The sequence below is a fragment of the Danio aesculapii genome, chromosome 17 (assembly GCF_903798145.1).
Source record: "Danio aesculapii chromosome 17, fDanAes4.1, whole genome shotgun sequence".
NCBI classification, from domain to species: domain Eukaryota; kingdom Metazoa; phylum Chordata; class Actinopteri; order Cypriniformes; family Danionidae; genus Danio; species Danio aesculapii.
Genome location: NC_079451.1, coordinates 50,007,820 through 50,032,500, shown reverse-complemented (window position 1 = coordinate 50,032,500; position 24,681 = coordinate 50,007,820). Strand labels below are relative to the sequence as shown.

The 24,681-nt window shown below is 38.7% G+C and overlaps 1 protein-coding gene across 1 annotated transcript in view; it reads left to right on the top strand.

Moving 5' to 3' along the window:
* Positions 1 to 865: 865 nt before the first annotated feature.
* Positions 866 to 24,681, top strand: part of zgc:136872 (uncharacterized protein LOC678524 homolog) — a 38,380-nt gene continuing 14,564 nt past the window's right edge. The window contains exons 1-10 of the mRNA XM_056477540.1: positions 866 to 946; positions 4,029 to 4,277; positions 9,539 to 9,608; positions 13,292 to 13,410; positions 15,807 to 15,940; positions 18,154 to 18,328; positions 22,077 to 22,157; positions 22,361 to 22,446; positions 22,532 to 22,603; positions 24,236 to 24,396. Coding sequence (XP_056333515.1) covers positions 4,041 to 4,277; positions 9,539 to 9,608; positions 13,292 to 13,410; positions 15,807 to 15,940; positions 18,154 to 18,328; positions 22,077 to 22,157; positions 22,361 to 22,446; positions 22,532 to 22,603; positions 24,236 to 24,396 — 1,135 coding nt within the window. The 5' untranslated portion in view covers positions 866 to 946; positions 4,029 to 4,040. The remainder of the gene's footprint in view (positions 947 to 4,028; positions 4,278 to 9,538; positions 9,609 to 13,291; positions 13,411 to 15,806; positions 15,941 to 18,153; positions 18,329 to 22,076; positions 22,158 to 22,360; positions 22,447 to 22,531; positions 22,604 to 24,235; positions 24,397 to 24,681) is intronic.

Genomic DNA, 24,681 nt, shown 5'->3' with positions numbered 1-24,681 from the left:
AAAAACAACAACAAAAAAAACACAGGAAATATCAAGTTTCTCCCCCCACCCCCCATTGCATGGCATGGCATTGGAAATATCATAGTTCTCATAATAATTAGGATTCCTCCTACCACCATGAATTGAACTGTCTGTGATTCTTGCAAAACTACAGGTATGGTTGTGTTGGGTTTTTTTTTTATTCAATTTTTTTATTATACTTAAAATAAAAAAATTTAGTGCATATTATAAAATTATAGCATGTTATACTGACCTCAATATCACCCAAATCTAATATGTTTACATTTTTTTTATATTTATTATGTTTTATACAGCTAAAAATACAGCTAAATTGACCCCAAGGAACACAGATGTTACAAAATGTGTACAGGGCATTGAAAAAATAGCATCATGTTAATTTTATATTTACCAAGTTTTCCCCATTAAATTAGGAAAAGTCATTCACTATACAGTCATTCAAATCAATGTCAACTATATATGCACATACGTTTAACATTGAATGGGGTCTAATTGACCCCAAGCATAATAGGAGGGTTAACACACTACAATAAGGCTGTATATTACTAAGTGTGTGTTTTATTAATTATCAAATAAATCAGCAAAACCCTATGTTTAGATTAAGCAAACAAAAAGCAAAACGATTTGTAATGTTTATGCTTCGTTTTTTACAAGCATTAATCCTGTAGTCACAGTACATCTCTCAATATTCACTGTGTAATACAGTAATGTGCCAATCAATGTATCTGGCCTGAATCCTGCAACAGTAGAAGGCTCGGCTCATAAATAATGACATTTGCGCTGTATTTAAATATTGACCTGAGAGTCATAAAGTTGCGTCACACCTGGATCTGCAGGTGGAGTCAGACTTTGAAAAGCCAGCAAACGTCCTCCTGCTCTGTGCTTTGTGGAGGACGGCGTAATCTTTCAGCTACTCTACAGACCAAAGGTAGGTTTTGTTATTCGTGTCACGTTGTTGTCAGTTTTTTATCCATTGAAATTGTCATGTATTAGAAAGTCAACCGACATGCAAATGTTATTTAGAGTTGTGCTGTAGTTCAGCCATTTACATGCATCTACAGAGACGGTGTGCAAAGGCAGGTTTTTCATGCAAATCTGCGTGTTTTGAGCTGAAGTAGAAATGCAATAAGGATTTGATCGTTAATGTATTTACTAAAATAAGCAATGAATAATACATTTATTACAGTCTTATTTCATATTGTACACATTAATGAAAATAAAGTTGTTTTTGTTACCTGGTAGTGCATTAACTAATCTTAACAGGCACAACTTTGAATTTAATAAAGCATTAGTAAATGAAAACTCACCTTTATTTGTATAGCGCTTATACAATGTAGATTGTGTCAAAGCAGCTTCACATAAAGGGTCACAGTAAATAGGAACAGTGTAGTTCAGTTTTTAGTGTTTAAGTTCAGTTCAGTTTAGCTCAGTTCAGTGTGGTTTAATAATCACTACTGAGAGTCCAAATACTGAAGAGCAAATCCAACGATGCGCAGCTCTATAGATCCTGAACCATGCAAGCTAGAGGCGACAGCGGAGAGGGAAAAAAAACTTCACTAATGGCGAAAGTGAAGAAAAAAAACCTTGAGAGAAACCAGGCTCAGTTGGGCATGACCATTTTAATTTCTCCGCTGGCCAAACGTCTTGTGCAGAGCTGCAGTCTCAGTGGCGGAGGCTGGAAGCTGGCCTCAGCGAAGACTTGTCTGTCTCTGGAGCATCACAGTAATCAGTCTCATGTTCTCCACTCCTCCATGACCATCACAGTAGCTGCTCAGGATACGGCCTGGTCCAGGATATGGAAACCTTGGGATCATCTCGTCGTTGGTCTTGGATCGAATCAGTGACTCTGCATAGTCTGAGGGCCTCGGGAAGAGTATCCCCAGGTGGAAATGGAGAATAAAGAGAATAATTAGCGTAGCTGATGTTTATAGTGTATATAGACAAGATGCAGAACCTGTGTGGAAACCCGCTAAGTGGTGCACTGAGTGTATGCTTTATTAAACAGATAGGTCTTTAATCTAGTTTTGAAAACTATAATTAATAAATGCTGTATACGATTTGTTCATTCTTAGTTCATGTTATAAGACAAATGCATATCCATATTTTTATGCTTATGAATTGCATTAAGGACCTTTTATGATGCTACAAAGCTTGAAAAAGTTACTTTTATTGACAATTGTAATAGTTTAAAGTGATTTATTGTCTGGTGTTGGTGTTATTATGCTACCAGAACCATGTAATAAACTGCCAGTAGATTTTCTGTCCATTTAAAGACTTATTTCTCCATGTATTATTTCTTATAATGTAACATATATTGTTTCAAACTACTAAAATGTCAATAAAAGTCACTTTGTTAAACTACACAGGTGAATTTTTCGAGATAAAGGTCCCATAATGCTTTTCATAACGTAAATAAATGTAAAAAAAAAACCTGCGTATCATGATACAGTATGTGGAGCCTTTTAATGAATCAATATTCTTTACAACGTCATTAACAATAATTAACTAAACCTTATTGTAAATTGTGACCAAGCATCTTTGTTACACAAATATAATTCTGAACAATCTGATTACGTACCCCTATAAGCATTTCTGAAGATTGCAAAATACGTCCCAGGAGCTACGTTTTTGCAGTTTTTGTTTTTATGAATGCACCAGAGTGTTTTATATATGAATGCTTCAACCAAATGTCTTTAGCCTTTAAACTCCATAAATCACAGTGCTCTAAGGTTTGTTACTGGCTGTCAAAGACTTAGTCATCATTGTGAATTGTATGCCAAAGCTGAGTGGCCTTCTCTGAGTGTAAGAAGGTACACCCACTGGATGACTCTTGTCTACAAGGCTCTCCTGGGACTGGTGCATTCATACATATGTTCCCTTCTTCATAAGTCTAAAAGCCAGTATGCCCTACGTTCAAGTGAATCTTATCATTTGACTGTTCCCCGGGTTCGAACTGAAATAGGGAAGCGAGCCTTTAGTCATGCCGCCCCCTCATCCTGGAATACTCTTTAGTCTGAACTAAATATCTAAGCTCATCCCAATGACATCGTTTCGCTTTATCCTTTTTAACAAACAACAACAGTCCATTTCTCAATGTATGTGTTTTTAATTTATTGAAATGTGGTAAAGCTGAACAACTCAACTGTATTTTACACTATATTGATTTTCTATTTATTATTAATCATATTATTATTATTTTATTTTAATTTTTTTCATAAGTCGTGTGTTGCAGACCTCTTGGCCAGGTCACCCTTGTAAATGAGATCTTGATCTCAATGGGTTTTTTTATCTGGTTAAATAAAGAAATATATAGAGACCGCTGTGTACAATTTTTCAGATCTCAAATTACTCTTGCGAGTGTCATTCGCGCCTGCTATTCTCGCATAGATCACCAGAGGCCGCTGTCTACTGACTGACTGACTGACTGAGCAATCGACTGGCCCACCCTCCGCCTTCCCTAAACCCAAACAACAGTGCTTTGAAAAGCAATGCAGAAAAAGAAAAGCATTCACCTGATTTTTACTACATTTTCAGATTTTACAACATTCTCACCCCCTTATTTACTTGTTTATTTTATTTTTTGTTTTACCTGCTTTCTGTAACCGTTCTTCGCCAGACTCAAACCTCATCATCGCGGTCAACTCCTCTCTGCATCTCAAGTCTGTCAACATATGTGGCGAGTCACTGGTCAAACTGGTAACAATGTAAAAGCTGTCCATACAGAGGCAAGCGGTCAGCTGGTAAGCAAGAAAAGTAACGGCATACCGCCCCGTAGCATACGTTTTAAAGACAAAATGCAGCCATACGTAGCTCTGGCTACATAATTCGAGATCTCCAGAAATGTATACAGGGGTATGTTTTCAGAATGTGCCTATGTTGCAGATAAATCAGTTTGTTTTACTATATTTTTTGCAAACTCTGCACTCGATCTAATCTAAATATGATCCATTGCAGTGTAAAAGAGATCATCAGAAATGACCATACTGTAAAGCAATGTTTGTGTTCAACAGATCTGAGCCACTATGCCGGCGCCTGGTGTGTGTTTAAACATTTTATCGGAGCGTAATGTCAAAGATGGACAGGGATCGGCCAGTAATCCTGAAAAGTTCCTGGATCAGGACTTCCAGCAGCTGAAGCAATTCTGCCTGAAGGAGAGATTGAGGTTTAGAGACAACCTGTTCCCACCAGAGCTCAAATCCATCGGTTTGGGGCCTCTAAAGCGTGACGATCTCTGGAAAGTAGTGTGGAAAAGACCATATGTATGTGAAACACACACACACACAGACACCGTTTTTTAATATATATATTATTTTAAATTAACATGACCCTACTGAAAAAACAAAAGTTGGATCCAAGATGGCCGACTTTAAAATGGCCACCATGGTCACCACCTATCTTAAAAAGTTTGCCCCCTCACATATATAATATAATGTGCCACAAACAGCAGGTTAATATCACCAACCATTCCCATTTTATTAAGGTGTATCCATATAAATGGGCCACTCTGAAGTTGAGGACATGCTTCTCACATTGTCCCACAACAACATTAAAATAGTGTAGATACGTGTACAATGGTTTATATTTAGTTTATAGTCATTTAACAAATTAGATTGTTAGTAGCACAGCACTTACTTTCACTGGTCATTTTTCATTCATTGATTTCCTTTTTGGCTTAGTCCCTTTATTAATCTGGGGTCGCCACAGCGGAATGAACCGCCATCTTATCCAGCATATGTTTTACACAGCAGATGCATTTCCAGCTGCAACCCATCTCTGGGAAATCCCTGGTGATTAGTTACTTCTATAATTATGTAGCTCAGTTACTAACTCAGTCACTATTTGTGAGAAGTAACTGGTCACTATAACTAATTACTCTTGTAAAGGAACGTGCCCAACACTGAACTGTCATTAAATGCAAAGATGACACAGTTGGAGATGGTTTGTTATGAGGATTTGACCTATCACAGTCTGTCTTTGTCATTTTTAAAACAACGTGACTTTAACAAGGCAAATAAATCTGTCGTAAGCATGACTGTCCTGAGGCCATTATGATCATGTCAGTAGTTTTATAACAGTGTAAGAGTTAAAAATGTGTTTAAATAAAGTTAGATTCTACTCTCGCGATATCTCGTGTACGGACGGAAAAAGGTGAGGTGAAGCGGGAAGTTGCACGAGGGAGACCCACGAGAGTAGTCTGAATTCATGCTGAGATTATGCTGAATAACGCTGTGAAAATAAACCATACGTTCCAACCACAGAAGTTGAGTTGGACTTTTCTATCTAGTGGCCTTAACAGACCGGGTAATAGCCAAGAACCCACGGATGAAAATTGGTAAACACGAACTGCATAAAGCCTCATCGGGCCGAGTTTTACAACAGCATCATTACAGTTCTTGTTTGTATGGTGGTACTTATTGTATTTGTCATTTAAATGTCATTCATTCGTACATTCTTTCATTCATTTTCCTTCTGCTTAGTCGCTTATTTATCAGGGGTTGCCACAGTGGAATGAACCGCCAACTATATGTGTTTTACACAGCGGATGCCCTTCCAGCTGCAACCCAGTACTGGGAAACACCCATACACAGTCATTCACACACACATACTCATACACTACAGCCAATTTAGTTCATCCAATTACTCTATAGCGCATGTGTTTGGGCTGTGGGGGAAATGGAGCACCCGAAGAAAACCCACGCCAACACGGGGAGAACATGCAAACTCCACACAGAAATGTCAACTGACCCAACTGGGACTCGAACTAGCAACCTTCTTGCTGTGAGGAGACAGTGCGAACCATATCACCATTAAAATGTCATTAAATATCATAAAAAAATGACTGATGCTTTTATCAAATTATTGACAAGAGTTTTAAAAAACGTGATCAGAAAAATATTCATGACACAGTTATAATGGCCTCATAACGATCATGTTTATGACAGAGTTATGACGAGTTATGTTGTCTTGGTTAATGTCAAGTTGTCAAAATATTTCTAAAAGTATAAGACCTTTACAATGTCATGTCATGTATATAAAGGAGATTTTATGCATGCTTATGACAACTGTCATGTCAACAATGTCACCTCCGCAAAATAACAGTTGTCATAAGCATGCATAAAATCTCCTTTATATACATGACTTTGTTAAAGGTCTTATGTTATTACAAATATTTAAATATATTATATTAAAATTAGGTGACGCAGTGGTGCAGTAGGTAGCGCTGTTGCCATACAGCAAGAAGGTTGCTGGTTCGAGCCTCGGCTGGGTCAGTTGGCGTTTCTGTGTGGAGTTTGCATGTTCTCCCTGTGTTCGCGTGGGTTTCCTCCGGGTGCTCCGGTTTCCCCCACAGTCCAAACACATTCGGTATTGTGCGTAGTGTATGAGTGTGTATGGATGTTTCCCAGAGATGGGTTGCAGCTGGAAGGGCATCCGCTGCGTAAAACATGTGCTGGATAAGTTGGCGGTTCATTCCGCTGTGGCGACCCTGGATTAATAAAGGGACTAAGCCAAAAAGCAAATGAATAAATGAATGAATGAATAGATTAACATTAGGGTGGCACGCTGGCTCAGTGGTTATCACTGTCGCCTTACAGCAAGAAGATCGCTGGTTTTAGCCTCGGCTGGGTCAGTTGGCATTTCGTCACCTTAAAATTATAAGGTTCTATCTGACATTTTTGTCAAATTTGAGTTATTGACATATTCTTATTAAATGACAACTTATTTACATTATGGGGTGTTTTTTATAAGTTGTTTACATTTTAAGACATTTTTATTTGAAAAACAAATGTTACACACATATTGTTTGCTATATGGCAAAAACTTTGAAGCTCAATATCTCAAACTCATTCAGAACGCTGATACAACCTTATAATTCCAAAGTGACTATTTCTGTGTGGAGTTTGTATGTTCTCCTTGTGTTGTTGTGGGTTTCCTCCAGGTGCTCCAGTTTCCCCCACAGTCCAAACACATGCACTATAGGTGAATTGAATAAACTAAATTGGCCTTAGTGTATGAGTGTGAATGAGAGTGTATGGGTGTTTTCCAGTACTGGATTGTGGTTGGAAGGGCATCCGCTGCATAAAACATATGCTGGAATAGTTGTCGGTTCATTCCGATGTGGTGACCCCTGATAAAAGAAAGGGACTAAGCTGAAGGATAATTAATGAATGAATATTATTAACAATATTTATGAAGTTATATTAGCAGAAAACATTGATAAATCTATTCTTACATTTCTCCTTATCTCACACACTTCATGGGCCTGAATTTGATTAATAAGCATGTGTATGCCTACTGACAAACTATTGCAGAAATTGTAAAATTGTAGGCATATTTAAAAAAGCTACACTGTAAAAAATGCAGGGATCCACACAATTCATTCATGTTGTTCCAACACAAATTGATTAAGTTAATGTAACACTATTAACAAATTTAAGTGCATTGAACATAGAAAAATTAAGTTGTCATAATGAAATGTCAAGAATTGTGTTATTTCAGCTTATTTTACAGTTTTTCTCAGTGGCTTTGGTGCATTTCTCTCAACACTATTTACATTTGCACAAAATTCTCAAAACCGTTAGTACAAACTGCCAAACCTCGTTGATAACCTGCAGAAGCGCGTCACCTGCTCAAAATGGAGAGCTCATTCCTCAAAAGCAAGTGTTGATGTCAATGAAAGTGTCAGTGTTATCAAGATGAAAAGTCCTGACTCCATTGTTTATGAACAAAATAGTCAAATGGCTTTGTCATGTTTTCATTATGACAGTTCACTCTCTACATGTTTTCCAATGCAATAAAGTCAGATTTTGGTGACACTTGCTGAAAATCCTCAATACAGCTCTATATACTATCTGCACAGCCATTTGAAAACTACAGTAAAGTCAGACATCACTGCATTTAGTGAGGTATCTGAGTACAAGACATGAATATGTGTTTCACGTGTTTACTGCAGATGCTCTTTACAATTCTAATTTATTCACAGCATTGTGCAACAGAATAAACACACTCTTATTCACAACACACATAAACTTCCTTTGGGTAGAGCTGTGCACAACTGTGAACAATACTGCAGTACATATTGGAGCTGAACCTACAACACACACAGGTCTGTAAATCATTCATCAAACTGTTCAAATTAGAAGATATTTTCAGGAAAAAAAAGATTAATTTGTTTTATAAGATTAGCTTAACAGATTTTGACAGCTAGTTCAACATTGTTGTATGTAATGACTCCAGTAGTGAAATGAGCACTATTAGTTTAATATGGACTGACTATTCAGCATTCACAAGTTTAGTTCATTTAGACTGACATGACATAAGCAAATAATAATGTTATAAAGCAGCAGAGAGTTGTATGAAAGCAGTTGATGCATGTCCAGAACAACCCAGGCTCATTCTGAAAACGTAGTCCCGAGGACGTTTCTGGAGACTGCGAAATACGTCCCGGGAGATACATATTTTTGCAGGCTTTTTTTTGGTTTTCGCGAATCCGCGAGAGGCCGCTGTGTACGCCTTTTTGGCTTCTCTGACGTCTCCCGCGAGTGCCGTTCGCGCCAGCGCTGTTCTCGCGTGAACCCACCAGAGGCCGCTGTCGAACGAACATCTGTCTGTCCGACTGGCTGAATGATTGACCGGTCGCCGACCGACCCACCCTCCTCCTTCCCCGAACCCAACCAAATTTATCGATTGACACGCCCGCCCCTAAACCCAACCAATGATTTACAAAAGCCGTCCGGATAAAGAAAAGCCCTCGTCTGATTTTTTTACTTTTTGTTTTTTTACCACGTTTTCGGATTTTACCACACTCTCACCCTGTTATGAACCTCTTCGCTTTATTTCTTGGATTCTGTTTTAGTCTTACCTGATTTCTGGAACCGCTCTTCCCCAGACTTGAATCCGGTCGTCGTCGTCGTCGTGGTCAGCTCCTCTCTTGCGTCTCGAGTCCGTCAACGCACAGGACGAGCTAACCGGACAAACTGACTGCAGCGGGAAAGCCCTCCACAAGAAGGTAAGAGGTCAGCCGGCGAGCGGTAAAAGGAACGGCGTCTCACCTCCGGCTACATAATTCACGGTCTCCAGAAACATCCTCGGGACTACGTTTTCGGAATGGGTTGGTCCAGAAGCATTTGCAATTTGTTGGAAAGAATGAGAAACTGCTGCTATGATGTGCACAAATGACTAAATGTTTTGAGAAATGCATGAACTGTTGTGCAAATGTAAATAGTGTTGTGAGAAATGCACCAAAGCCACTGAGAAAGACTGTAAATAAGTAGTTTGAACGAACAAAATAAAAGTATTCTTTAAGTGTACTAAAGGATCTCTTTGGCCAGCTGATGTTGACATTAGGGTGTGAGTGCTAGCAAAGTTTACTGTCCACAACAAAGGGAACTGCATAGTCATGCATGCTTTTCATTCGGGTTTTGATCTATTTTAAAACTTGAAAAGGGTCTTGTGTACTTGTTAAGGCTTTGTACACTTGTATCTTATGCACAATGTAAAATAAATCCTCTTTCTCCTTCAGGAACTGGTGCCAAACCCTGTTTACATCGCTCAAGGCACTTCAAGGTTTGACTTCATCCAGGGTAGATTAGGTAGGTCTGCAAAATCACATTCAGTGTGTAAATGAATCGAGATTTGATAGAGGATCATTCATTGTCTTTATATTTATGTGTGATTATAAATATAGCAAATGAGAAGAAATGCATTTGCAAATAATGAACCAAACCAAAACGAATAAATGAATATTATTTAGACATGATGGAAATCTCAAAGGTCACCGGGCTAAGCTATTTAATAGATAAAGTGGCAGCGCAATAAAGCAATAAATCAGGCAAACAGTTGTGTACGGTTTATTCAGTGAATGTGGATTTAAACGTACAGGTATAATGTAAATACACAGTTACTTTAAGCGCCAATCCTGCTCCAACACAACTGTCTGTAACGCCTTTATCAGGTGTTCGAGTGGGTTTTTAATCCAACATAGGCTCATTCTGAAAACGTAGCCCTATATACATTACTGGAGATCGCGAATTATGTAGCCAGAGGAACGTATAGTTGCACTTCATCTTTAAAACTAACGTTACGGGGCGGTATGACGCCGTTCCTTTTCATGCTTACCAGCTGACCGATTACCTCTGTATGGACGGCTTTCCTGCTGTTGCCAGTTTGCCTAGTAGCTCACCATGTATGTCAGCGGACTTGAGATGCAGAGCGGAGTTGACCACGACCACCGGGTGGGTTCAAGTCTGGCGAAGGATGGTTTTAGAAAGCAGGTAAGACAAAAACAAAAGCTAAAAAATAAAATAAATAAGTAAATAACAGGGTGAGAATGTGGTAAAATCTGAAAATGTGGTAAAAATCAGGCGAGGGCTTTTCCTTTTCTGGGTTGCTTTTTAAATCACTGTCAGTAAGGTTTAGGGAAGGCAGTGGGTGGGTCAATTGGTGCTTTTGAAAACACTATCGGTTGGGTTTAGGGAATGAGGAGGATGGGTCAGTCAAACGTCAGTCAGTCAGTCAGTCAGTCAGTCGACAACGGCCTCGGGTGGATTTAATTCAATTTTATTTCAATTCACCTTTATTTGTATAGCGCTTTTACAATGTAGATTGTGTCAAAGCAGCTTCACATAAAAGGTCATAGTAAATTGGAACAGTGTAGTTCAGTTTGTAGTGTTTAAGTTCAGTTCAGTTTAGCTCAGTTCAGTGTGGTTTAATAATCACTACTGAGAGTCCAAATATTGAAGAGCAAATCCAACGATGCGCAGCTCAGATCGCGAACTATGCAAGCCAGTGGCGACAGCGGTGAGGAAAAAACTTCACCAATTGGCGAAAGTGAAGAATTGAAAAACCTCGAGAGAAACCAGGCTCAGTTGGGCACGACCATTTTAATTTCTCCGCTGGCCAAACGTCTTGTGCAGAGCTGCAGGCTCAGCGGCGGAGGCTGGAAGCTGGACCTCAGCGAAGACTCGTCTGTCCCTGGAGCGTCACAGGAATCAGTCTTATGTTCTCCACTCCTCCATGACCACCACAGCAGCTGCTCAGGACACGGCCTGGTTACGGATATGGAAACCTTGGGATCATCTCGTCGCTGGTCTTGGATCGAATCAGTGACTCTACATTGTCTGAGGGCCTCGGGATGAGTATCCCAAGGCCCTGTAAATGAGTATTTACACGAACGGCACTCACAAGAGAAATTTGAGATCTGAAAAGCGTACACAGCAGCCTCTGGAGGATTCGAGAAAACAAAAACTGCAAAAAAAACATAGCTCCTGGGACATATTTCCCTCTCTCCAGAAATGTATACAGGGGTACGTTTTCAGAATGAGCCTGGGTTGGTTGGATCTGAACTCTGAGAAAAGTAACTCAAATATTATTACTTAAGTTTGCATTATGTGCATTACTTTACTCGTTACTTAGTAAAGTAATATTATTACTTGTATTGTGTTACCCCCAACACTGATAACCAGAAGCCACAAAAAAAGTGCAATAATGCAAAAACGATTAATCTGAGAAAAGCGTTGGAGACCACTGTCGATTGTTGGTGACTTTAAGCAAAATCAAACCATAAATTTTAATGCGATAAACATATTACTGGTTACAAATAGGAAGCACTGATCCCAAATGCGAGGTGGTCAGTGTGAGGTTACATACACCAAAACAGCATGTTATCACTACCGTAATAACGGTATTACTGTATTACTATGCAAAAAATAGCATGAGGTTTTGAAAAAGCTTTATAATATCATTTTATTTAGCATAGTCTGATGTTGATCTGTGTAAAATTTGATGAACATTAGGGTGGTTTGTGGGGTTTTTCCTCTTGCATGTGCTTCAAATGAGAACCCAGGCTCATTATTTATACATACCCCTGTATACATTTCTAGAGATCACTAAATATGTCCCAGGAGATACTTTTTTTGCAGTTTTTGTGCTAATCCACCAGAGGCCACTGTGTACATTGTTCAGATCTCAAATTTCTCTCACAAGTGACATTTGCAAGTGACATTTGCGCCTGCTGTTCTCACATAAATCCTTTAGTGGCCGCTGTCGACTGACTGACTTACTGACTGATCGACCGATGAGTCCACCCACCCCTTCCCTAAACCCAACCGATAGTGTTTTCAAAAGCACGGATTGACCAGCGCCTACCGCCTTCCCTAAAAGCCTTCCCTGATAGCAGCTGGTCCTCATTAGCTAACGCACGATCCACCAATTAGTTGATTCCTAAATCACTATAAATAACCAGAGTATCTTACCTTGCCATATTCGTCTTGAAGAATTCCCCCTTCCACCTCTACTTTTCCCATTTTCTTGTCAGGGCAGCACGGAGGCCTAATGGTTAGCATCATCGCCTCACTGCAAGAATGTCACTGGCTCATATCTTACCTGGTTACCAAGTCAGCATTTCTGTGTGGAGTTTGCATGTTCTCCCCAACCTTGCATGGGTTTTCCCCGGGTTCTCCAGTTTCCTCCCACAGACCAAAAACATGTAACGCAAGTAAACTGACAAAACTAAATTGACATTATAGACAAGTGCTGAATCCAGTATTCACTCCATAGCATTCATAATCTACATCTACCATTATCAAGCAGGGGAGTTCTCAAGACCCACCAGAACTCGGACTCCCCTCTCGCCCTGCAACAGGGAGGAGCCCCGGGCTCGAGAATCTCACGGGCTCAGGGCTCCCTCCTGGGACAGCATACCAAACATGCTTCATAAACAACAGCTAAAGGCGAACTCTTGAAAAAACAATACAGAAAAAGAAAAACCCTAGCGACCGCCAGATTTTTACCACGTTTTCAGATTTCACCCTGTTATTTACTTGTTTATTTTATTTTTTGTCTTTTGTTTTTGTTTTACCTGCTTTCTGGAACTGTTCTTTCCCTTCGTCGCAATCAACTCTTCTCTGCATCTCAAGTCCGCCGACATACATTGTGAGCCACTGGGCAAAATTGTGATGAGGGAAAAGCTGTCCACATGGAGGTGAGTGGTCAGCGGTAATGTGAAAAAAAGCAGAAGCCATCAGGGATGTCATACCGCCCCATAGTGTTCGTTTTAAAACATGAAATGCAGCCATACGTACCTCTGGCTACAGAATTTGCACTCTCCAGAAATGTATACAGGGGTACGTTTTCAGAATGAGCCTGTGTAGCACATAACAGCTTCAAGGGTATGCACTACTTTATGCAAGCATTATATAGGATAAATCATAATACTGTGCAGTGAATTAAGATAAATGCATAAATAAATTCTATACTTCTGTTTGTGTCTATAAAGGGAACTGCTGGTTCCTGGCGTCTGTTGGAGCTCTTACGTTTCAGAAGCGCATCATGAAGCAGGTCATCCAGGATGATCAAACGTTCTCTGTGGATTATGCAGGAATATTTCACTTTAGGGTAAATATATCTATATTTGGTGATTGATTTATTTATTTTTTGAGTTAAAGCTTTTGTAAGACAAAATGATAAAAATGTTTAATTAAAGTGCTGATTAATAAGAGTGTTTTCAACAAATTTGTAAAACATAATAACTTATTTTTAGTAACTGATTTCTTTTATCTTTGTCATGATGACAGCAAATAATATTTTTCTAGTTATGTTTAAAAACACTAATATTCAGGTTAAAGTGACATTTAAAGGCTTAACTTGGTTAATTAGGCTAACAACGCAGATTAGAAAAGTCATTGTCCTAATGGGGCTAATAATATTGACTTTAACAGTTTTTATTTTTTTATTTAATAATTCTTTTTATTCTGGCCAAACTAAAACAAATGAGAATTTCCTCAAAAGACAAATAAATAAAGCTGAAGTGCCCAAAAGACGCACTAGAGGGCACTCCACACATCACCTCTGCCATTTACCCGGACTACACTTACCATCATCGTTTGCACCTCACACCTGATCACACTTCACAAATAATTCATTGGTTACCACAGCACCTGTTCACAATCATCTGCTCTAATTAAGAAACTCAGTCACTCACTATCATTGCACAGTCTTGTTATGTGTATGGACATTTCTGAGCGTGTTTCTTGTTCCCTGCCTAGTTTGTTTGTTTTGGACTGTCTTTTGGATTTACAATTGCTGCCTGTCTCAATCTTTGCCTTTTACCAGATTACTCTTTGTGGATTACCCCTGTGTTACGTCCTCAAATGTCTAGGGCTGAGCTTGAACATGAACTTTAAAGAAAATAAATAAACGGTTAGCAGGTTTATGATTAAATAACCTTAAAAGTTCTTTTATTGTAAGAAGACGAAAAAAGTTTGGTATTTACAAGAAACAAAGAAATAAGAAATGAGCGCAAACAGAAATAGCTTCAGGGCTGAGCAAAAATAATGAAGAAAACATTAACTAACTCCACCCAAAGGATAACTTACCTAATGAACCAAAAAGAAATGCAGAAAATAAATGACAAATACTACCCCTGCTGAAAAATCCAGCCTAGGCTGGTTGGCTGGTTTTAGCTGGTTGACCAGCCTGGTTTAAGAGGGATTTTGGCCATTTCCAGGCTGGTTTCCAGCCATTTCCAGCCTGGTCTTAGCTGGTCAGGCTGGAAAATGACCATAGCTGGTTTTGGCTGGGCTCCCAGCCTGGCTAGGCTGGTCAAGCTGGTTTTAGCTGGTCATTTTCCAGCCTGACCAGCTAAGACCAGGCTGAAAATGGCTGGAAACCAGCCTGAAAATGTCCAAAACCCCTCTAAAACCAGCCTGGTCGACCAGCTAAAACCAGCCAACCAGCCTAGGCTGGTTTAAGTTGTTTTTTTTTTCAGTAGGGACCCTTAATCCTTAACTAAACCAAAAACAGGAGAAAATATCAGTGTCAAAGTAAATTTGGCGCTTAGCTTATATCAGACAAAATATATATGTATGAAAGTCACAATGAGGAGGGGAGAGGAAAAAGGTGGAGAGCACCTCCGTCTTTCCCCCCACGATCTGACTCCATTGGTCTCCTTTTCAAAAGATGCTGCGTTCTCCGAGCACCAACCACAGTGCACGCACGCAGCACGTCCAATTAGGGCGAGGCAACCTGAAAACAGGAACGGGATGAGAGAGAGAAAGAGAGAGAGACACACACACACATAATGCCATAGAAACAACCCAATACCAATACGCTCTTGTGTAACACCTCACATTGTTTGTTTCTGTTAAGACCTTTAAGGATTTTCACTCCTGTCATCACGCTCCAGTTCATAATAGATACTGAGTGACTGAGACTACATCCGAATTGAATGTGAATTTTAATGTGCAGTACTTCTCGATCGTTAGAAAAGTATGTTCTATATAGTATGAAAATGATTATGAATGTAATTGGAATGAACTACATCTGATATTTATCATTATCACAACCTACCCACATCAGTTGTGTCACTTCACTCCCATTTATAAACTCTCTTGTGGGGCATCATGGGATAGTGTTGCGTCCATTAGACGGACACTTTAGTATCTCGCCGGAAGTAGTAGGTCATCCGGGTACTTCACACATGGCCTTTTCCCAATAGTACGAATCTGGACATACTACTCGGCTCACACACTGTTTTTAACTGACAACAGTGTTTGAAACAGATTGTGAACAGGTGTTGTGGTACTGAAGAAATTAATCAAGAAAAGTTGTATCAGGTGTGAGGTGCAAAGGATGATGGTAAGTGTAGTCTTTTGGGCACTTCAGCTGGTGACTGTGACAGTAAATCATCACTTGGGGAAATATTTGAAAAACAATTAAAATTTCATAGGAGGAACTTTGAATGTGTCATTATATTTGTCAATAGCTAATTGCTGTTATGTTTTTGTTTTCAGTTCTGGAGATTTGGATCATGGGTTGATGTTGTTATCGATGACAAACTGCCAACCATAGATAACCAACTTGTCTTTGTCCAGTCCAAAACACCAAATGAATTCTGGCCAGCTCTGTTAGAGAAAGCTTATGCTAAGTATGTTTCGCTTTAAGGCTGTTTTTAAAAAACTGGGTTGTTGCAATTGATTTCTCGAAGCAAAAAACACCCAACATTACTTCATTAGCTGAGCAGTTCATTTAGTTGGTTTGACAGTTTCATGAATCAGAATCCATGAATCACCTTATATTAAATAGCTTTACTAATGTGTACTTACACTTAAAATAGTAATCCATTACAATTGTGTCAAAACATGTTTTAACATTGTACTTACGATCGATTAAATACCTGCACGTAATCACATCTGAAAAACTGAAGATTCATTGGATTTACTATATTTTTAAGGTAAGTGGTAGCAAAGAATTTAAATGGGCTGAATTAAAACAAATAAAATTTATTAATATTCAACTTAATTTGTTTAAATTCAGCACATATAAGCACTTTCCTTAAAATAATTGTAATTACAATGAATCATTTTTTTCAGTGTGTTATTATTTTCTGTGACTACATTTATAATTACACCTCAACCCAGCCTTAAACCTACCCATACCACCAAACCTGTCCCTAACCCTGCCCCTATCCCATCGCAATAGCACCAAAAGTCTTCTGCAACACATTATGAACACTTTGGGCCCTATCATGTTTGCTAGTTTCAGCTTGGTGCAAGAGTCGTTTTGACATTTTGCAGCACGCTGTTTAAATAGTAAATGCATTTGGGCTCATATGTGCGCCCATAGGCGTTCTGGTCTAAAAAAGGAGGTGTGTTGAGGCGCAATGCTGGCGTGTTGCTATTTTGAGAAACTACAATAGACTGTTCAATAGATCAGATCAAAGCTGGTCTATTGTACAGCGCAGAGCGTGTTAGTTGTGCGCCTCGCTTACACATTGCTTAATTGAAACAGGGTGTACAGCAATACGCAAATATCTTTACAAATGAAAAATAATTAAAGGATTAAGGATATATATAGGATATATTAAGGATATATATATAGGATATAAATATAAAGGATTAAAATATTACAAAAAATATTATTTTCTAGCCTACATAAATATAAAAACCAAACTTTCATGCCTTCTCGGGGGGCTTTGTCAGTTTATTCATGACAATTTGCTTTTGTATAATGTTATTATTATTAGCAGTATTATTTATTATATGTATATTTATATTTGTTTTATTAAAAACAAGCTTAGATTTGCCCACCTGTCAGGTTTTAGATCATATGGGGCACAGCATGTGTATTTCGATATAACTCAGTGTTTTGATCACACTTCGTTATTATTGTTCATCTATTCCTTTGCTGGAAATTAGAACTGAATTTAGAAATAGTTTTGAAACAAATCTTTGCGCTTAATAAATGGAATGAATTATGTATAGGCTAATAGATGTCTGTGCGTACAACACGTTTCCCTATCCACGAGAGTGAAAGTGAAAGTAAATAATGAGGAGGCTCATCTCTCATTCTCGCGCTGTAGATGCTCTGTTTAACTGTTTTGTCTCTAGTGAAATGTTCAGTTTTTACACTTACAAAGTCCGTCATGTAAATAGCAAATGCACCATGGCACGACGCAACTGACTCTTAAAGGGAATGGGAGATGAGACTCTGATTGGTTTATTCTCAAAACACACCTATAACTCATTAAGAGAATAAGCTCAACCCTGTTTGACCATGCGCCACGGCTCAAAGAGGATTTTTCCTTCCTTAAAATAGCAAAAATGGATTCTGACACATCCTTAATGCGTTGATTTTTGGTGACAAATCTTGGGAAATTTTGGGACAAATTTTGGGAAAATGCAATAAAAATTGTGACGGATTCAACAAAACACTCTGGCCAAACTGACTACACTTTCATTATGTTGGGGGCTGTTTTTGCCCCATTGACTTCCTAAATAATCACATTTTTTTATTGCAAAGCCATGGCAGCATATAATCCTGCATTCTTGATTGTTGCTGGTTTTCCCTGTTGGGAGGAGATGCAATTTGCCATTTTTTACTGTTGATCTTCAGTTGCAGTGCAAAAAAGTGATGTGTGTGTGAGTGTAAGAGAGACCAACAATCAAGAATGCATGATTATATGCTGTCATGCCTTTACAATTACAATATAATAGAAGTCAATGGGACAAAAACAGCAACCTACATAACCAAAGGGTAGTCAATTTTAATAGTACACAAGGGATAATATAAAGTGGGACCAGAACTTTTTCTAGAAATGTCTTTATGGAGAAAATGAATGGGGAAAAATGCCTTTTCCAGAGTGTGTGGCTCTTATACGGATATGGATGCAGGGAACATCTCAGAAGCTCTGATGGACTTTACTGGTGGGCCACACATGACCGTTAAACTGAGTCAAGCATCAGATAAGCTGTGGGACATCATGAAAAGAGCCAGCCAATCAGAATCGCTGATGGGATGCGGCACTCCTGGAGGGGTAAGTGTTTTTAAAGGGACAGTGTACCCAAAAACAATTTTCTCATTATTCCGAATCTATTTGAGTTTTTTCTTCTGTGAAATACTAATGAAAATAAACTAAAGATTTCTGGGAAAAACAGCTATTGACTTCCATAGTACTTTTTCCCCAACATCCTTCAATATATCTTGTTTTGAGTTCAACTGAAGAAAGAAACAACCACTTAAGTGTGCTTTGAGTTTTTTGGGTGAACTGGCCCTTTCAGATTACTATAATGGTGGCATTTAAAGGCATAATAGAACATCCAAACGCACACCAGAATGAGCTTGAGCTTTCACAACTGCAAAAACAACTCCTCATCAGAAGCCATTGTTGTAACGTTTTATTAGACAGAAGGTGCACATGTCAAATTTTTATTAGTGGAAATATGGAAGGTGATTGGGATCTATAAATTTGTCAAATTTAATCTTGCAAGCACAACCGCCAATGAAAATGCATTTGAATATGTGAAGCAGTGTTATATACATGTACGGTATACAGGCATACAAAATGTGTACGTATGCAAACATGCAACCCAGGCTCATTCTGAAAACGTACCCCATATACGTTTTTGGAGAGCTCCAAATATGTCCCAGGAGCTAGGTTTTTTTTTTGCAGTTTTTGTTTTCATGAATCCACCAGAGGCCGCTATGTACGCTTTTTCAGATCTCAAATTCTGTCAGAGTGCCATTCACGCCTGCTGTTCTTGCGTAAATCCACTGTCGACTGACTGACTGACCAATTGATCAATTCTCCCACCCATCCCCTTCCCGAAACCCAACCAATGGTGTTTTAAAAAGTACCGATTGACCAGCGCCCACCCACTTCCCTAAACCCAACCGACAGTGTTTTGAAAAACAACCCAAAAAAAGAAAAGCCCTTGCCTGATTTTTACCACATGTTCAGATTTTACTACATTCTCACCCTGTTATTTACTTGTTTGTTTTATTTTTTGTCTATTGTTTTACCTGCTTTCTGGAACCGCTCTTCACCGGTCTCGAACCCCATCATCGTGGTCAACAAGAAAAGCCGTTCATATGTAGGTAAGCGGTCAACTGCTAGCGCAAAAAAAGAAACGGCGTCGTACCGCTCCTTAGCATTTGTTGTAAAGATGAAATGCAGCCATACGTACTTCTGGCTGCATTATTCGAAATGTATATAGGGCTACGTTTTCAGAATGAGCCTATTGTCAGCTCATCATGGTCAAACTGCACTGACATAAATTTAGTTTTAATATATAGAAATAAAATGCATGTTTGATATAAACTATGCCTTATATCACAAATGGACTAGATTTGATCAGTGGTGTAAAGTAACTAATTACAAATACTCAAACTACTGTAATTGAGTAGTTTTTCTCAGAAATTATAATATACTAAGTCGTTTTAAAAGTGAGTACTTTTACTTGAGTACATTTTAGTCTAGTATTGGTACTTTTGCTCCACTACTTTCTTTCAACCTGCAGTCACTACTTTACTATTTCTGGTCTATGGGGTTTAGCAAAATCAGTCCTGTGATTCCTGTCCAATCAAATCGCCCATAGAAGGTAAATCGCCTCATAATGAACTACCTCAAGACAGGGGCGATTTATAATTGCAGCAAACTGTTTGGATGCATTGTCCAAGAAGATGTCCAAAATCTTTACAAGCGATGACCCAGAGACTGTTTAGATGCATGTTACTGATGACAAGATAACGGATGTTTACTGTATGATGACCGAAATGGCCTTAAACACCCAGCAGGCACAAGACGTCAACATGACGTCAGATTGACGTTGTATCCTGACGTCATAGGGGTTGCTGCATTTTGTTTGGAAATGAAAATCGGGTTAACGTCAGAACTCCGTCAGTGTCCAACATTCAACCTAAAACCAACAAAATATCAAAGTCTAATGATGTTGCAGCTTGACGTTATTTGAACGTTACCACTATGACGTCAGTCGCATGTTGGATTTTTGTTGTACCCCAACTTCGTGGGGACGTTGCATTGTGTTTGGAAATGAAAATCTGGTTAATGTCAGAATTCAACCTCAGGCTGACGTCAATGTCCAACAACCAGCCTAAAATCAACATGTAATGATGTTACAGCTTGACGTTGTATGGATGTTACTACTATGACGTCTATCAGATGTTGGATTTTGGTTGCCACACCTGACGAATAAACGTCAACATGACGTTGGTTTAAGATGTTGGCACGATGTTGGATTTTGGTCACTTTCTAACAACCTAAAATCGACCAAATATTAATGTCTTTTTTTTGGACATCAAAATAACATTGTCCTTATAGATGCTGGCTAGACATTGAATTTTGGTCACCTGATATCACGACCTAACAATAACATCTTATGAAGTTGTGTGTCTGCTATACACAATAACTAGATGCACTACAATGTTACGTTTACACACATCCACAAGTTACATGTAAACGCATCACAGTGTAATAGTCGCTACTCACTACTCTTGAGTACTTTAGAAAGATCTACTCTTTACTCATACTTTGAGTAATATTTACAACAGATAATTTTACTCTACTTACACTACATTTTTAGGCAAGTAATAGTACTTTTACTGAAGTATAACATATGACAAAATGAAAATTAATATAACTTATAAAGTTAATCGAAAATTAAGCAAACAATTGCTGCATATCTGTATGTATCATTTTAAGAATACCCAGCGTTCACTTGTACAAACTGACGAATTTCACCAAAATACAGCAGAGTTGGATTAGGAAAGATCAGTTTTGAAGATCTGTTCAAGATTTGTTTGTTAAATATTAAAATCATTTTAGGCTTAAAGAGATACTTCAACCAAAAAAGAAAATGTCCTTACTATTTACTCATCCTCAAGTGGTTATACATCTTTATGAGTTGAACACAAAATAAGATATTTTGAAAAAAGCTGAAAACTTCGCCCATTGACATCTATACCCTGCTGAAAAAAAAAACAGCTTAAACCAGCCTAAGCTGGTTGACTGGTTTTAGCTGGTCGACCAGCCTGGTTTTAGAGGGGTTTTGGCCATTTCCAGGCTGGTTTCCAGCCATTTTCAGCCTGGTCTTAGCTGGTCAGGCTGGAAAATGACCAACTAAAACCAGCTAAAACCAGCTTGACCAGCCTAGTTTAAGCTGGACATAGCTGGTTTTGGCTGGGCTACCAGCCTGGCTAGGTTGGGCAAGCTGGTTTTAGCTGGTCATCTCCCAGAAGACCAGGCTGGAAATGGCTGGAAACCAGCCTGAAAGTGTCCAAAACCCTTCTAAAACCAGCCTGGTTGACCAGCTAAAACCAGCCAACCAGCCTAGGCTGGTTTAAGCTGGTTTTTCAGTAGGGAAGTAGGAAAAAAACAAATATAATGGAAGTCGATGGTTACTGGTTTCTTCTTTTGTGCTCAACAGAAGAAAGAAAATCAAACAGATTTGGAATAAGTTAATGGCAAGTAAACCATGACAGATTTTATTTTATTTTTGTGAACAATCCCTTTAAGGTCCTCTAAACCAGTGTTTCTCAACCACGAGGACCACCAACGCTGCATGTTTTGGATGTCTCCTTTGTCTGTCACACCCATTACAGGTCTTTCAGTCTCCGCTAATGAGCTGATGATCTGATAATCTGAATGAGGTGTGTTTGGTTAAAAATAAATGGAAAATATGCAGAGCTGGTGGACCTCCTGCAACATGGTTGAGAAACATTGCTCTAAACCATTTAATCACAGACTAAAATCTTTGTTACTTCAGCAAGCAGGTGTGCTGCAAAATACTGTATTGCCCAATGGTCTTGTGGAAATGCATGCATACACAGTCACAGGAGTCACGGAGGTGAGAACATATCTGAATTATCTGACTAATTCTAATGTGGTTTCCATTTTATATTTATGCATTATGCAAATTCATTTTTGCACAAGTGTTTACTTTTAAAATTGCAACTAAAGCAGCTCATCAGAGAGCAGACAATGTTCAAAAATGTAATGTTTATAAAACAACGACTTGTCAAGAGTACTGTATGAGATGTTCTCTTTCAGGTTGTATGTAAAGGTCGTCCAGTGAAGCTGGTGAGGATTTTTAACCCGTGGGGTTCCGGAGAGTGGAACAGAGACTGGAGCGACAGGTTTGAATCCTGCTGTTTGACAACCAATAATCAACATTTCAGATTTTTTTACTTAAAGCTTGTTGTATTAATCTGGTCTCGTTAGATCTCCACTGTGGGAACTTGTACGTCCCGAGGACCAAAAATACAATGATGTTATCGACAATGGAGAATTCTGGTGAGCAGAATTGGTGTCTGTATCTAATTTTGCTTTACATCTCCTGATTTTCATTCTTTTATGTATAAACTGCACACAGTGATAATAGAAATCCACACACGGTCATGCACGGTATAAAGCACCTGAAAAATCTTTTATTGATGCGTCTTCAGAGGCAACAGTGTAGAAAAGTGTGAAAGTGCAAAATGTTTTCAAGCTCTTCCTCAGTCAGACTTCAAACTGCTTATTTAAAATGAGCTGAAACGACACGATTCTTACAATAACACAATTAAAAATCCTAAAACTCTTATTTCTGACACCTTTCTCAGAATTGAAATGTGTTTAATGTGTATAACTTAATGAGTTCTCTCATTGGCTGCGTGTTCTTGTCCTGTTTAATGTGAGCACCTGGCTTGTGTTGTCTCTTTGTGTCAGGTGCTCTCCCGTCTATCGTCTAGTCCCACCCTCCTTGTTAACCCATTATTAGGTTCATCGTTCATGTTAGGTTCATTATTAGGTTCATGTTCATCGATTTGTGTGTTGATTTACTCCTGCTTATATTCTCCTCACGTCTGCTGTCCTGTTCCAGTTCGTCATCTATACTCCCCCTGTGTTCCTGCTCTAGCCTTGTCTCGCCAGCCCAACCAAGTTTGTGTTATAGTTATGTGTTTTCCCCCTCGGGGTGGTTTTTGTTGTTCTTTTGTTTTATTTTAATTAATAAAGATCATCTTGTGTTTGCATTTGAGTCCTCGCTTCCTCCCCCTTCCTGAACCGTGACACAATGTCCAGCAACCAGCCTAAAATCAATGTGTAATGATGTTACAGCTTGACATTGTGTGGACGTTACCAGATTTTGGTTGCCAAACCTGAAGGATAAATGTCAGTATTTGACGTCCAACCTAAAATCAACCAAATATCAACATCTAATGACATAAGTTGCCATACCTGACTAATAAATGTCAGTATTTGTCAGTATTATCAATATGATGTTGGTTTAAGATGTTGGGTCGACGTTGGATTTTGGTCACTTTCTAACACAACCTAAAATCAACCAAATATCAACGTCATTTGACGTCGTTATTGGACATCAAAATAATGTTGTCCTTAGACGCTGGCTAGACATTGGTCACCTGATATCACGACCTAAATCTAACCTAATATTAACGTCTTATGACATTGTGCGCTTGCTGGACAAGTGCACTACAGAATGTTACGTTTACACACATCCACAAATTACAAGTAAATGCATCAGCTTTTCACAGCGTAATACTCACTACTCTTGAGTACTTCAGAAAGGGCTACTCTTTACTCATACTTTGAGTAATATTTACAACAGATACTTTTACTCTACTTGCACTACATTTCTAGGCAAGTAATGGTACGTTTACCTCAGTATGATTTTTCAATACTCTGTCCACCACTAGTTATAAGGTTGTTTGGTCATCTAATTAGTGTGCGTTCATGACTTTAGGAGGTTTTCAATGCTATTTTCTAATGCTACAGTTAGCATTTTCTCAAATCTCCTACTGCACTTTTAACTTAATTTGTTTGTGTAGGGACAACATGAATGTATTCTCTGGATTAGAATTCAGCATTTATTACAGTGCACTGCATAGTATTCACCTTTTTTACAGTCGTTTTCTGCCTCTGCAGGATGTCAATGGAGGATTTCTGCAGGAATTTTTCTGAAATGGATATCTGTTGTTCAGATGTGAATGTTCTTGCCAGATCTCTCTCTTCCTCCTGGAAAACTGAGGTGCACAAGGGCCAATGGGTGATGGGAACAACAGCTGGAGGTTGTTCAAATGACATAGGTAATATACTGTAAAACTGTTTGTATTGTTGTGTCTTCAGGGTTGCCAGATCCTTGAAAATTTTCCGGCAAGGTGACAGACCAGAAGGAATGAAAAGTAGCTCATCTTTTCTTTTTCCAATCTGTTAACTGCTGGATTCCCACAAAGAGAACTGCTTAGCAGATCTCCTTTGACATTTTGCTGAACATAATTGTAGATACAGTATAATTGTTAAAGTATTGACTAACTTACAGTACTACACATTAAACAATATTTCTAATTACCTTTCTGAGATATCCGATTTAG